The following is a 15,911-nucleotide window of genomic DNA, read 5'->3' as shown; positions in this document are numbered from 1 at the left end:
ACAATTTTTCGGACAAAGACAACGCTGTTAATGGCCAGGTACTCATTTTACACCTGAGTACGTTGAGAGAATGTAAGTAAGGAGCCTTTTTCAAGGACTCAACTATGCGCCGAGCGAGGCTTGAACCCAGGACCTTCCGATCTGAAAGTGAGTGTAATACCACAAGACCACATAGCTGATCCATGAGTAACATTGCAGCCCTTATTGTCACTAGAACTGCCTGTTGTACAAACTAGAATATCACTGATGAATCTTCATTGGCTGCCCGTTGAGGGACGTAATATTTATATAATAGCATGCATTTGCCACTAAATCGACTTTAAATAACGAAGCGCCATCCTACCTTAAAGATCCTTTTATCTTTTATTCACCTGGGCCCAATTTACGATCGATCGTCTATGTCAGTGTCTTTTAAAAAACCCAAAGTCAGGTTAAAAACATATGGTGAAAGATCTTTAAAATTTGCAGGGCCTCAAATTTGGAACAGCCTGCTCGAGGACATCCGATTTTTAGACTCAAAATATTCTTTTACAAAACACTTAAAAACTTAAAAATATTATAAGATTTTATCATTAGATATCAAGAAATGTTGTGACATAATTATATTTTTTTTATAGACCCTATAATATGTTCATTGGTTTTAAACAATCACAACTAATGGTTCAACTTATTATACAATTTTTATGTATCTATGTAATTATGTCCCTGTTACGTGTTTTGAAGGGTTTTATGGCGTTTGCAACACATTAAGGTCATATCAGCGCCAGTAAAAAGGAAGAAAATGGGAAAGTAAAAAGTTCTAGAATTACAATTAAAGCACCCAAGAAAAGGTAAGACAAAGGGGAATTGGTTCAAATAGGAAACGGATACAGATTCCAAGAGCACACTATCAAAGTACTTAGTTTGAGATCACCTAAAAGTCTCATCCAAGACACGAGCACAGGTTCCCACTAAGAGGAATACACTCAAATGTTTACAAGTGATATATAACAAAACATAATACAGTTCATAACAGAGAGATGATTTACAAGGAAAAAAATATCATCTCCCAAAACTAACTATACATTTGACTGCTTCCCTCTCAGCCAGGACATCCGACCAGGGCCAGGACCAAACCAAGTAATCTCATTCCAAGACAAAGACAGAAAGCCAATGGAAAACAGATATAGGGGGATAGAAGAGACAATAAGTACCTCCCTGCCCACTATGGGAGGTCAGGAAACCCACCCAGGCTGTTATGTGTGACACAGTTTTCATTGCATTTTCATTATATATATATATATATATAATGTACAGACCTGTTGCTAATATTTGTATGTCATGTTTTCATGTTTCTTTTTATTCTTGAGATTTTATTGTAAAGCGCATAGAGCCCGCCAATGGGAATATACATTATATAAGCACAATTTATTATTATTATTCTCAATAACAACAACAATAATAAGAATAGTAGTAATAATAATAATAATAATAATAATAATAATAATAATAATAATAATAATGACAATAATAATAACCATCTATATAATAATAATAATAATAATCATCTATATAATAATAAAAATAAAAATGGTAAAAATAACAACAATAATAACAGTAATAATAATAATAATAATAATAATAATAATAATAATAATAATAATAATAATAATAATAATAATAATAATAATAATGATACTTCATTCATCCTAGAAAAAAAAAGAAGTTTGTGTAAACAAGTACATGCAAATAAATAAATAAATAAATAAATCATGCGGGTAAAAAAGTTTAAAAAGCATGCAAATTGTAAAAACAATTGAGGAAAAATGAATCAAGTGGCTTCAAAAAAAAAAAAGAATGAAATACTTGACACGGAGCATTTCAGGCTCAAAATCCTTCTTCAGTCAACAACAAAAATACTCTTAATGGAAACAATTTGTGTAAAATCAAAATAAACAGGAAGAAAGGTCTCTGAATGTCTATCTCTGTATCCAAAAAAAAAAAAAAAAAAGAAAAAAAAAAAAAAAAAAAAAAAAAAAAAAAGGTTAAACACACTTGGTGACAGATCATTTGAAAAATTTTATACCAACCATTTGGAATTCTCTGCCTAGGCCTTTACGATCAATGACCTCTGTTGACAGCTTCAAGAAAAATCTCAACTCAAAACTTCCCATTTTCATAAACATCTTTTGGATGGCAACTCATGAATTCTGATTATGTAACCACTGCTATCACGGAATTTAATGGTATTAAAATCTGAAGCGATCTGAGGCCTTGGTAAAGAGCACTGTACAAATATACTGTTATTATATTAATGTCCAGTGAGTGTAACGATTGGGGCCGCTCCCGGAGATTCAATAGAGCCAGATAGTCCGAAACGTCAACATAAAGAAAAGACTAGGAGAAAGATAGAGAGAGGGAACTTATCAATTGCAGACCTGCCAACCTTTTGAAAATGAAAAGAGGGACACCCGACCGAACTGAACATGCTTACGACACAAACCATTTTAACCGTAAACGATAGAACCCCATATAATTACTTGAAATCCATAGTAAATAAAGTAGAGGTTTTTTTTACTATTATTATTTTCTTTTTATAGATTCGATTCGTTCTGTTTTGATTTTTTAATATTTTTTATAGATTCGATTTTTTTTTTTTTTTAGAAAATAATTTTCAAAAATGAAGGACGGCTTGGCGCAAATGCGGACGGTCCCGCACAATGCGGGACGGTTGGCAGGCCTGCAATTGATAAGAGAGAAGAAGATCAGGCTGATGCATTAAGCCTAGCCTGAGCAAAGGGAAGAGAAAGAAGGAGAGGGCTCATGTTTCATGACTAGACAATGGTAACCGTGATAAAATAAAGGAAATAAAGATTAACAGACATGATACATTTATTATGGAAACTAAGTTACATTTACAACACAAAAGGAACGACACAACTCTACTTATCCATTCATCCTTCTTTTCTCTCCCTGACATCCACGAATAAGGAACACCACTACAAAAATGAAATATAAAAACACAACCGCTGGAATGACGATATTGTGTTCAGTTCAATAAAACTTATAAGAATTCCCTCTGATTTCCCGCGCCTCGCTTATACAGCGCTGGTTCGAACCCTCTGATTGAATGGTGAGGTGTTCAGAAAACCTAGCAACCCGAGGAAGGTACGGTTAACTCCATACTTGTTAGGGTTATGTCCTAGCAACCAGTGCCGGGGCAAAACACCTGGCATCTATCTTTAAAGCTTCAATAGTCTGTAATATGCTTTCACTAGTGCGGCGTCCTGCAGCTAAGGACCAGGTTCTCCTTGGGAAATGAAGACCGCAAGGACCGGTCCTAGGACCGGTCCTTTTCGACATTGAACATTCCTGAGAGACTGTTGGAAATTCGAACCGGTTTGACCTTTGAGACCGTGGGATCGTTCATTCTTGAACCGTTAAAGACCGCTACACGATGAAAACCGTGGTCTACAGGAGTAAAACACACGGAGTAGTCACACTCATTTCAAATTGTAACCTAATTAGAGAAGAGGGGTGATGCCTTCTTTATTTGCTCACCGTACTTCATTGTTACTTCGATAATTTAATAAAATTTGAAATTTATCCCCATTAACGGAGATAATGGCATCGCCCAAGGCGTTGATCGAGTTGTTCGTGGCGTTGATACACACACGCAACTCCTACCCCCCCCCCCCCCCCCCCCACACATTAGAGGGCAGCGAGCATTGAAGAGTAAGAGAGAGACGTGAAGTTATAATAAGAGGGGGTGGATGAGGTAATAAGAGGGGTCGATGGTGACTTTTCGCCAGATCTAACAAACTCAGCTACCCATTCATTGCTGAGTAGACAGGGATTCAGAAAAAACTCGACTGCACCCGGGATCGATCTCTGGCCCTTTGCGTATAAAGAGAGTGCTCTATCAACTGAGCTATCGGGGTCCCCAAATATTCTATTGGACTTTTTAAAAATTCAGACGTTATAACTGGGTTTTTTGGAAGGAAGAAACTAATGAAACTCATATTATTTGATTAGTAAAAACACCAAACGAAATTTTAATATTATTGTATTATTTTAAATGACAACACTGCGATAGAAAGGAGTGGTGACAAGAGATGGACAAAAGAAAACAAAAAATCGGATTTGCTACTTGCTAGGTTCGACACACACACACACACACACACACAAACAATCTTTAGTAGTCACATACATTTCAAACAATAACCCATTAGAGAAGAGGGGTCATGCCTTCACCATAGATCATTGTCATTGCGATCATTATGGTGTAGTAAATTTTGAAATTGACCCCGTATAATGGAATCGTCCAAGGTGTGCGCCTCCTGTTCCCCCCATCTCACACACGAAAGGGCGGTTTGCGGAGTGGAGGTTGGTGGTCGTCTGTGTCGTTTAGTTTATGGCAAAGGGGGATGGGTGCGATTAATTAAGTGGGATGGGTGGTGATTGGTGGAAGATAGGCAACCGAAGCAACGAATCGCTGGGGAAGTAGTAGGCTATGGCGCGAGACCGTAGGACCGTGGTCCTTAAGCTTGCCAAGGACCGCCCCGCACTAGTTGAAAGGTGATAAGAAGTGAGGACCGCCGCCGGTCTTCCCCTATGGGACCGGTCTCCGGTTCACAGCTAAAAGACCGTGGGACTGCCGGTCCAGACCGGTCTTCAGCGCGGCACTACTTTTCACATCCCCAGTTAGTGTGAAAAGTCGATTGAAAATACCTACCAGGTATGGCTAGATCACGACACTGACTGACAACATATCCTATTGCATCATGGGTAAAATTACCGTCCAAAATGACCAATGAGGCTTTGGATAAAATAGAGTATAGATCTTTAACCTGGTGATGAAAAAAAAAAAAACAAAAAAAAATAAAATAAAATAAATAGGAATAAATCATAATCTATAATGATAAATAGAATAAAAGAGACTTTAAATGCAATTATATGGGTGCATTAAGTGCAATGGGCGGGCTGTTATCTCAGTTGGTAGAGCACTCGCTTCACAAACAAAGGGACTGAGATTGAGCCTGGGTGCAGTTGAGATTTTTTTTCTGAACAGCCTGTCCACCCAGCAGTAGATTGGGTAGCTGGGTCTGATAAATCTGGTGGAAAGTACTTGTTGGGTGTTGTTGGGGGTATACAAATCGATTTCATACCTTGGAAGCTTCAAATTCTCCATTGATGTCCATATCTCCCACACCGAAGAGCACTTGACCCTCCAGATTCAAGATGGGACAGTAGGAGGCTGTAGTGGACTCGGACAACTGCTGGACGTGGCTCATGTCCTGTGTAAAGAAAAGAGATGATAAAGACAAATAAGCTTTGTTTTTGTTTTTAAGGGTTTTACGGCGCTTGCAACACATTAAGGTTATATCAGCACCAGTAAAAAGGAAGACAATGGGATAGTAAAAAGTTCTAGAATTACAATTAAAGCCCCCAAGAAAAGGTAAGACAAAGAGCAATTGGTTAAAATAGGAAACAGATGTAGATTCCATGAACACACTATCAAAGTACTTAGTTTGAGATAGATAAAAGTCTCATCCAGACACAAGCACAGGCCCCCACTAAGAGGAACACACTCAAATGTCTACGATTCATGTACAATATGTAAACAAAACATAATACAGTACATAACAGACAGATGATTTACAAGGAAAAATATATCATCTCCCAAAACTAACTATACATTTGACTGTTTCCCTCTCAGCCAGGATATCCCCCCCCAGGGCCAGGACAAAACCAAGTAATCTCATTCCAAGACAAAGACAGAAAGCATGTTGGAAAACGGATATAGAGGAATAGAAGACACAGTATGTACCTCCCTGCCCACTATGGGAGGTCAGGCTTCTATCAAAGAGGTCCTGATAGTTCAGTTGGTAAAGCACTCGTTTCACATGTAATGGGACCGAGATCAATCCCGGATGAAGTCGGAATTTTTTTTTTTTTTTTTCCAATCCGCCATGTCCACCCAGCAGTAATTAGGTAGCTGGGCGTTTGATCTGGTGGAAAGCACTTTGCTATAGATTAATTAGCATCCTATACAAAGAGTAGCAAGCAATTGCTATAGTCCATTTCACGCTATAGAAACTGGGAGAAAACTCCAGCTCCATGGGCCTAATGGCTCTGAAGGATTACCATGGCTTCTGTCAAAGACAGAGGTGCCAACTAAAACTTGATCCATTAAGAAGAACTGCCAACCCAGAGTGACTGTAAAACAGAACAAGACTAATACAAAAATTTTTAAACAGGATTTTGACGTTAAGTCCCAAGATTATTTTTTTTTTCATCAAAGCAAACAATGCAAACAATTTTCATTTTTTTAATTAAAATTCTGATTAACTTTTCTATTATACCAAAAAATCAAGGAACATGAGCACTTATAACTGTTAATTACATCAGAATTTGTGCATTGTAATAACATGAGGGCATCAAACTCTAACTGTGCAAGTGGCAAGTAAGGTAAACAATTTTTTGCTTGTTTTTTTTTCTTTTGGGCATATATTAACCCTTTCCTTACCAGCCATTTTCAGAATTTTCCCCAAAATTTCACACCCACCCAACACAAAAAAATTTTTTTTTTTTACTCAAACACAAAAGCAACAAATACATTCTATGCAGAAAATTGATCAAGAAAATGCACTCTACAACACAATGTTACGTTTTTATAGCTATAATAAAACATTTTTCTTTAAGTTGTGTGATTTACAAAATGATAAAAGTGCTGGTTGGATCGTAATGAATGTGATGATTTTCATATGGTTGGTAAGGAGAGGGTTAAAGCCTTCCCCTTCCCCTTGTGATCAACAGAGACTAAACACAATCCCGTTATTTGACGGGAATAGTCATGTGATCTTAACTTTTTCAGCACTGAGGCTATATTCGCATTTCCGTCACAAAATGGGTGAATGAGGCAGCATAAGAATGACAAGCTAAGACAATGCGACATTCGAATTCAGCGCAAAATCTCAATTAAAATACCCCCTTAGGGCCAACTGAATGTTCTGATGAAAGAAATTATACCATTGGTTCCATTTATAGTACTTTTGTTTAAAAGTAGGATTGAATTACATTATTGTTTTTGCCTTTCAAGACCGGCCGCACTGTGCGGCCATTGGCCAATAGAACAGATTCTGCTCTGGCGGCACAGTTCGGCCAATGGCGCTGAAAGAGTTAAGACAAATGACAAATAATTATTGCAGAAGCCATACTGTTTTTTTTTCATTTTTTTCCATATTTCTCCCAGTCAACTGACAGGGTGATGACATCTCTTGCACGCGGTTAGAACCGGACACCCTCAAATACGACAGTAAGGCTTGAAAGTCTTTTGCAATGAAATTCAATCGATATCGGAATCAATAACATTTAAAGGCTCTCAGTGTTTGTTTGTTGCTTTTAGGTCTCTTCCAACACAATTGAGGTTATATGAGAGACCGCTGAAACAAAAAAACAAGCAATCTAACAAAAATAGTACAAATGTCAATCAATATCATAACCTAAAGATATCATAAGCTAAATTATAAATAACCAAGAACAAACAGGCAGAAGATTTACAGAAAAAAAAATATCCCCTGTCAAAAATACAATCACAAACCAAAGAAGCAGGATAGGCTAGTAAAGAGAAGAAGAAACGACATCACTATCGGATCATACACCCATACGAACATCATAGGTATATGATTCAAGGGTGATGCTCCCATCCAACCACCCGCGTTAAAGGCTCTCAGATTAGCCAAAATCACATTGTAAATATCATTAAATCGAAAAATGTAAATAATGAAGTAATGAGTGAAATAAAAAAGGATTTCAAAAATCTGTTAGGATAAAATTGTATGCTCTAAAAAAAAGATAGTTAGTTGACAGCAGCAAAATTTATGAAATAGATCTACAATTTTTTATAATATGTGTGGCTGGCTGTAAAAAACCCAGAAAGATGTGCACATTTATAAATTGTGAAGTGGTGTAGAGCACATCATTCTGATCATTTACCACTTTAAATTTTCTTTCTATGTCTATTAGAACCCAAGTTATGATTTTTTTTTTCTGAATAAAATTTGTTGCTATGGGAATGGAAAAAAAGTGTAGTAAAATTTGAAAAAAAATAAACAAAAAGCTAAAAAAAGAGAAAGAAATAGAGAAAAACTGGCCTCACTGTCCATGAAAAAATATTATATAAATCATCAAAATAAACCAATGCAACAAACAATATAAAGAATGACAAAAGAAAATTTTATAAGACAAAATACAAAAATGTTACCCAAAGCCAAGATTGATCTGGAAAATTGTTATTATTTTTAAAAGAAAAGCTTTTTTTCATCCACAAACAGTTAGACCAAAAAAAACCCCAAAAAAACTCCAACAAAAACCCCCCAGAAATAACAAAATATGCACCCTTTATCAAATTCATACCAGACAGATGCACCTCAAAAAATATAGTCCTTCAAAAATTTATTTTAAAAAGCACAAACCGAATTCTCAGTTAATGTTATTTTAACTGTAATTTTTAAATAATAAATAAATAAATAATAAAATAAATTCCCTTTATTCATCCCTTAGGGGAAAATTTGTCTCTAGGCTCTATTCAAAGGGAAGACTGGAATAACCCAGGCCTCAGCCGCAGTGCAGCGCCGCAAATTGAGCTAGGGTGAGATGACTTGTTCAAGGCCACACAGTGCAGCGGTGGGTGATCGAACTCGGTACCTTTCGGGTACGAAGCAAAGACTGTGCTGCTGAGCCAATGAAATCATCTAAAATTGAAGGAAAGTCTCATGCTTTTTTAAAAATTAAAATTTTATACAGACTTGACCCCAGAGGTTAAGTTGTCTTTAAGGGTGCATCACTCTGGATGAATTTGTACCGCCAATGGAAAACAGATACATTAAATTATCATAATCAAGAGTCCTTCCATATTTAATATCCCGAGTCTCTCCCTCCATCATTACTTTAAGAAAAAAAAACTGAATTAAAGTCTTATTGTCACATTATATAACTTACAGTAAATAACTCGATCAGTTCTGGTTTGAAGCAAAACGAATCATTTCAAGAAAGCTATTTTAAAACTTCAATTTAAAAAGAGTATACTTGATCAGGATGACCAAAATAAAACAAACAAAACAAAACAAAAAAAAGATTGTAGAGATGTTGTGGGAACACTGTCAATTGTCAGACATTTTACAGTTCTATCTGTGTTTATAAACCAATTTAATCCGTACACTCACCATGTGTTTACATCCAGCAAACAATAACGACGAGAGTGAGTCCGTCCCGACAACGGACACAAAAGCAGGTTCCATGCCCAGTCGAGACAGGCAGTCGGCTAGATTTCTTCCCACACCTCCGAATGACTGAAACACTTTGCCAGGATAGGTGGCTCCATTCATCTGAAATAATAATGACAGAAAATTTATTGTTTTGTTTTGTTTTTAAGGGTTTTATGGCGCTTGCAACACATTAACACCATATTAGCGTCAGTAAAAAGGAAGAAAATGGGAAAGTAAAAAGTTTTAGAATTACAATTAAAGCACCCAAGAAAGGTAAGACAAAGGGGAATTAGTTCAAGTAGGAAACAGATGTAGATTCCAAAAGCACACTATCAAAGATCACCTAAAAGTCTCATTCAGACACAAGCACAGGTCCCCACTAAGAAGAACACACTGAACTGTTTACAAATCATATAATATAATATGTAAACAAAACATAATACAGTGCATAACAGAGAGATGATTTATAAGAAAAAAAAATATCATCTCCCAAAACTATACAATGACTGTTTCCCTCTCAGCCAGGGTATCCGGCCAGAGCCAGGACAAAACCAAGGATTTCAAAATATTTCTTTTCAATGGAGTTTTTTTTTACCCATCTTGAAGTCCCAATAGCACTCAAAGGGACTGAGATCGAACCTGGCTGAAGTCGAGATTTCTTTTTAACTGACAAAGGAGCTGGGTCTGTTAGATCTGGTGGAAAGTACTTTGCGATTGACAAGCATCCTATCCAAACGATATCAAGCAGTAGCTATTGTCCGTTTCACTATAGAAACTGGAAAAACTCCAGCTCCATGGGGCTAATGGCTCTGAAGGACTCCTTTTCCACCCCATTTGCAACATTCTTAAGTCACTTCGGCATGGGAAGGTAAACTGGAGCTTTTATATAGCGCAATTATTATACTATTAATTTTTATTATTAAAAAAAAATATTAGCACTTAACAGAATATATAGAGTAAAATTGTATTGTCAAAATTCCAACAATAGTCGGAAGATTTACAGGCCTGAATGATAATAATAATAATAATAATAATAATAATAATAATAATAATAATGATAATAATAATAATAATAATAATAATGACAATAATAATAGTAAAAATAATAAGTGGGGAATAAAAACCCTACCTTGTAATTACTATCTTTTACTTGAACTAGAAAATCTATAATGGAAGCACCGATTACAACCTGTAAGGACAGAAAGGAAACGCATTAATTTTCAGGCAGACCTAGATCGAAATACTAATTTTAATGAAATATTCAGGTGAGAAACTCAAATTCCATGAAGGAATATAGACAACCATCAAACAAGCTGTCTGATGTCAACAGGAATCACCCATGTTGTCCAAAGTGAGCAAATCAGGGGTTAATGATCTTGCCCAAGAAAATCCCGAAACGAGACTTGGAACTTTCTGGGTCATAGTGCAATGCCTTAACCACTCTGTCTGCCCCCCCCCCCCCCCCCCCCCCTCCCCCAAAAAAAAAAAAAACAAAAAAAAAAAACACACACACAAGAAAAAAGAAAAAAAAATCTGTCTTGAGGCTCCTGATAGCTCAGTTGGTAGAGCAATCATTCACATCATGGTATCAACTGGTGCATTTGAGTTTTTCTCTGCAGTGATTGGATAGCTGGGTCTGTTAAATCTAGCAGAAAGTCGTCACCTATATACTATAGCATCCTATCCGAAGAGAAAGGGGATCCTGATGGCTCATCTCATTTCATATGCAAAAGGGATATGGATCAATCCTGATCCCCTATTCACCCACAAGTAATTGAGTAGCAGGAGGCCTATCAGGCCTGGGGGAAAATACTTTGCGATAAGACTAATGTCCTATCCAAAGGGTAGCAAGCAATTGATACTGTCAGTTTAACGCTGTAGAAACCAGGATTAACTTCCAAACTCCATGAATCTTATGGCTCTGAAGGACTGTTAGGGTATTGCACTTTTCATAAGAGAGTGTTCATACCCCACAATTTATGAGTTCATCTTAAAACTGAAATATGTTTTGCTTGCATTATTGTACAAAAACACAATTAAACCACAATTAAAAACCTGAGTAAAAGTAAATCGACACTTAGTTTTAGGCAGCTTATCTTACGAACAATTTTCAAACCACTTTCATACCCGTTACTCTGAGCCTACTAAAAACACATGAGGCCAAAAAGGGAGAGAAAAGAAAGAAAAAAAACCCTAACAAAACAACCCCCCCCCCCCCCCCCCCCCGAAAAAAAAAAACAAAAAAAAAACTACAACAATAACAACAACAACAAAATCAAAAACAAAAGAAAATCCATGGGTTTTCCACTGTGGTTTTATTGCTCAATTCTTTCGAGCCAAATTTTTATCCATGGGTAAAATGTGAAGTTCCTTCTGTATTTATTGGGAACAAATAGCAGACCTGCAAATTCAGTAATTCTTATGTCAATTTTTAGTAATTTGACAAGGAAATTCGTAATTTCTGAAATTGGTTCATACCACAATATTATTATTATTATTAGTATAAGTGAAGTAGTAGTAGTAGTAGTAGATGATGTTCTTCTTATCCTTTTTTTATTATTATTATTAATTATTATTATTATTATCATCATTATTATTATTATTATTATCATTATTATTATTATTATTATTATTATTATTATTATTATTATTAATTATTATTATTATCATTATTATTATTATTAATTATTTATTATTATCATTATTATTATTAATTATTAATTATTATTATTATTATTTATTATTATTATTATTATTATTATTATTAATTATCATTATTATATTTATTATTATTTTTATTATTATTATTATTTATTATTATTATAATTATTATTATTATTATTATTATTATTATTATTATTATTATTATTATTATTATTATTATTATTATTATTATTATTATTATTATTATTATGATTATTCAAATATTACTAAGAATTAAAAATTTGTAATTTTTCATAAAAATTTGTATTTGGCCATGAAATTTGTCTAAAATCCGTAAAATTATGAAAAATTTGTAAGATTCAGCAGGTATGAAATAGATACCATTTTAGCATTTCTGACATCTATTATTTCATGTGGAGAAAATTGTTAAAACAATAGACGAATATTTTAACAGATTATAAGGGCTGCCAACCTCAATACAAGAAAAAGTATACGATTGGTTGCCAAAAACAGTAAGATTTGAAAAAAAAAGAAAAAGTATAGTATGTAAATGGGACACTTCTGCCATTTTACTCTCGGCCGTCGAGTGATTTTGGAAATAACTAATTCTTACAAGTTTGTCTGGCTGAAAAATTTCCACAAGCTTAAAGGAAAACTTGAAAATAAAATTATGAAACAAGGCAATCAAAGCACTTTTTTAAAACGTTGAGCTTTTTTGCAAAGGGTTCCTGACCAACAACACCTAACATGTAAAACGATACATGATGCCTGTTAGGCGATAGTACATTTTCTTTTCGACAGAGTCCTTGGAGAAGGCTCTTTACTCACATTCACTCACTGTACTCAGGTGTAAAATGAGTACCTGGCCATAAACAGCGTTGTCGCTGTCTGAAAAAATTGAAATATCGCCTAATAGGTGTCACGTCCCGTCCTACATGTTAAATGTTGCTGTTGGCCAGGGACACCTTGTAAAGCGATTTGAGCATGTTTAGTGGATATTTAGCGCTATATAAAAGCTCAATTTAACTTTAAATGACTTACAGGTCTACCTGACAATTCGCCTTTTATTCTTAGGCTCTCATCTCCTATTGAGGCTGATGAAGACGACAATGATGATGAAGATGACAATGATGAAGATGACGATGACTCTGTTGATAATGAAGACGAATGCTGTATAAGGGAGGATGTCCTATCACCAATGGAAATGACAAAAGGATCGGCCAATATTTCCTCCACGGTTACACTCTGTCGAAGTAGAGAAAGGCAACGGGCTATGGTGCCTGCTGCTATGGCGTTGTTTTCTATTAGGACAATATCTTGGTAGAAAACATGGGTCAAGGATCTTAAAGAAAGGATTGACTCTTAATATTCTGTGGTTAGTAAGCATTAATCAGAAGTTAATATAATAGCTCTAATAAAGGACAAAGGGGGTTCCGATAGCTCAGTTGGAAGAGCACTCGCTTCATATGCAAAGGGACCAAGATCGAACCCGGGTGCAGTCGATATTATTTCTGACCTCCCTGTCCACTCAGCAGTGAATGGGTAGCTGAGTCTGTTAGATTTGGCGGAAAGTACTTTGCGTAAGACTAGCATCCTGTCCAAAGGATAGCAAGCAATTGATATTGTCCAGTTCACGCCATAGTTCAGTTCGTGGAGAAGACTCTTTACTCACATTCTCTCACCGTACTCAGGTGCAAAATGAGAACCTGGCCATCAACAGAATTTTCTCTGTCCGGAAAAATTGTAATATCGCTTAACAGGCATCATGTCCCATCATAAATGTTAAATGTTACCGTTGGCCAGGGACCCCTTGTAAAGTGCTTTGAGCACGTTTATTGGGAATTGCACTATAAGTAAGCTCAATTTAGAAGACAAAAAAATAGGCCAAGGTGAAATATAGCAAGATTTCGACCGCATTTCATATTTCTATTTTTTAAAAAATAAATCCAGGAAAGGATACTGGCTTGAAGAGAGCTACCGGATGTTATCTTGTTGACGTGTTCCAGGATAAATGGGGTCACAGCTTTGCCCATTATCCCTTGATTCCTGAGGATGGAAACAGAAAATTGTTTTTTTTTTTTGCAAGACATTTACGTCATATCAGCGCCAGTAATAAAAAAAAAGGAAGAAAATTGAAGAAAATTGAGAGTAAAAATATTTTAGATTTACAATTAAAAGGACTTGAGGAAAAAGTAAGAGAAGGGGGAATGGTTCAATGCAAGAGGAAGCGGAAACTGCGAGGACAGTTTGGGCTATGCAACTTTTTTTGTTGTTGTGAGTATTTTTCAATGTCTTTGGAGCGCACCTAGGGGGAGAGGTGGATGTTTTGTGGTAGTTATATGTGGATGTAAGAATAAGTATTGGAAAATTATTAATCACTAGTATTAGTGATAGGTTATAGATAGTGTGTGAATGCAAATTTCTGATGAAATTATAAAGCACTATTGAGCATATAATATTATCATATAGTATAACTCAATTTAACTGAGAAAAGTGAGTGCAGCAGGCACTTATGTTGAAAATAACAAAAAATTGAAGTTAGTAGGAAAGTGGCAGAAGACAACAGAGAATAAAAACTTCACTATCGTGGTTAACTCATACAGTAGAGTCACAATCTCTAAGGTCGCAGGTTCGAGCCCCCATCACCGCCGCAAAGTTTTTATTCTCTGTTGTCTTCGGGCACTTTTCTACTTACTTCATTTCTTGTTATTATCAATTTAACTGGCAAAGTCTTCGTAAGAAAATTTGAACACCCACCTGGCCATTTCTAAAGCTTCCTCTATGACAGCCTCTATATCCTCTCTGGGTAGTCCACTGTCTTTTGGGATGGGCACAGCAAACAGAAGGCCACTGGTTAGGCCTAGATCCAAATGTCTATCTACAAAGAATGGAGACAAAGCAGAGTCGTACACGAACAAAACATAAATTTTGTGTGGCTATGTGGTCTTGAGGTATGACGGTCGCTTTCGGGTCGGAAGGTCATGAGTTCGAGCCTCGCTCGGCGCATAGTTGAGTCCTTGGAAAAGGCTCCTTACTCACATTCTCTCACTGTACTCGGGTGTAAAATGAGTACCTGGCCGTTAACAGTGTTGTCTCAGTCCGGAAAAAACTGTAATATTACCTGACAGGCGTCATGTCTCGTTCTACATGTTACGTGTTGCTGTTGGTCAGGGACCCCTTGTAGCAGAGGGAATTAAGGGCAAAAAATAGCTCAATTGTGCAAACGAATGATGAAAGCATGAAACTTTCAGGGATTGTAAAGCACGTCAAGGGCTACAAAATGTGATAGAGAAGCACTTTCAGCGATGTCTGTGAGCCAAGAAATTAAGTAAATAAAAGTTGATATTTTTAAATCGGCAACAATATTTATCATGGCGTCCGATGTGTGAATGCGACATATCATTGTGACAAACACGAAGCGGCGCGAAGGTAGAAGCCGGGTGGAGGGGTGCAGTCGGTGGAAATTACCCAATCGGCTGACAGTTTCCAAAAAGTTATTTTTAGAATGGGCCAATATTGGGGCTGGCGGTGGTGTTTAAAGGGAAACATAAAACGTAAACCGGTGTTGACTCATTATAACTCTTTGTTAGCATGGATTGGTAATGATATAATCATATTACTATACACAGTTACATAGAATTATTTCATTGATTGAAATGTAATGGTGGGGATGTTCTCTCTCTCTCTCTCTCTCTCTCTCTCTTTCTTTCTCCCTCTCTGGAAATGGAAGATAAGATACTTGCTACAGCAACTTTGATAAAAGATATTACAATGATCAGCTACATCGATGGTGGTGAGTTAGTAGCGAAAGAGGTTTGTTTTGTTTTGTTTTTAAGGGTTTTACGGCGCTTGCAACACATTAAGGTCATATCAGCGCCAGTAAAAAGGAAGAGGCACACTACCATAAACTCTGCCACATCAAATACATGAATAAGGGTAGAAAATCGAAGACTAATCATATAAAGGGAAAACATTCAGGTCCTGATGAAAGTTTCGCTT

General features: G+C 36.1%; 1 protein-coding gene across 3 annotated transcripts in view; it reads right to left on the bottom strand.

The window, feature by feature from the left end:
- The window catches only part of LOC144957011 (uncharacterized), a 43,196-nt gene that overhangs the window by 9,246 nt on the left and 18,039 nt on the right, over nucleotides 1-15,911 (bottom strand). For all 3 annotated transcript variants that reach the window (XM_078887928.1, XM_078887929.1, XM_078887930.1), the window contains exons 9-15: nucleotides 14,670-14,790; nucleotides 13,873-13,958; nucleotides 12,954-13,228; nucleotides 10,378-10,437; nucleotides 9,207-9,368; nucleotides 5,148-5,276; nucleotides 4,715-4,829 (exon numbers count right to left, since the gene is read on the bottom strand). In XM_078887928.1, the coding sequence (XP_078744054.1) occupies nucleotides 4,715-4,829; nucleotides 5,148-5,276; nucleotides 9,207-9,368; nucleotides 10,378-10,437; nucleotides 12,954-13,228; nucleotides 13,873-13,958; nucleotides 14,670-14,790 (948 nt within the window). The remainder of the gene's footprint in view (nucleotides 1-4,714; nucleotides 4,830-5,147; nucleotides 5,277-9,206; nucleotides 9,369-10,377; nucleotides 10,438-12,953; nucleotides 13,229-13,872; nucleotides 13,959-14,669; nucleotides 14,791-15,911) is intronic.

This window comes from Berghia stephanieae, chromosome 11 (genome assembly GCF_034508935.2).
Source record: "Berghia stephanieae isolate SIO BIC M18660-M18661 chromosome 11, UCSD_Bste_1.3, whole genome shotgun sequence".
Classification (NCBI taxonomy): Eukaryota; Metazoa; Mollusca; class Gastropoda; order Nudibranchia; family Aeolidiidae; genus Berghia; species Berghia stephanieae.
This window is presented reverse-complemented; position numbering and strand designations above follow the sequence as displayed.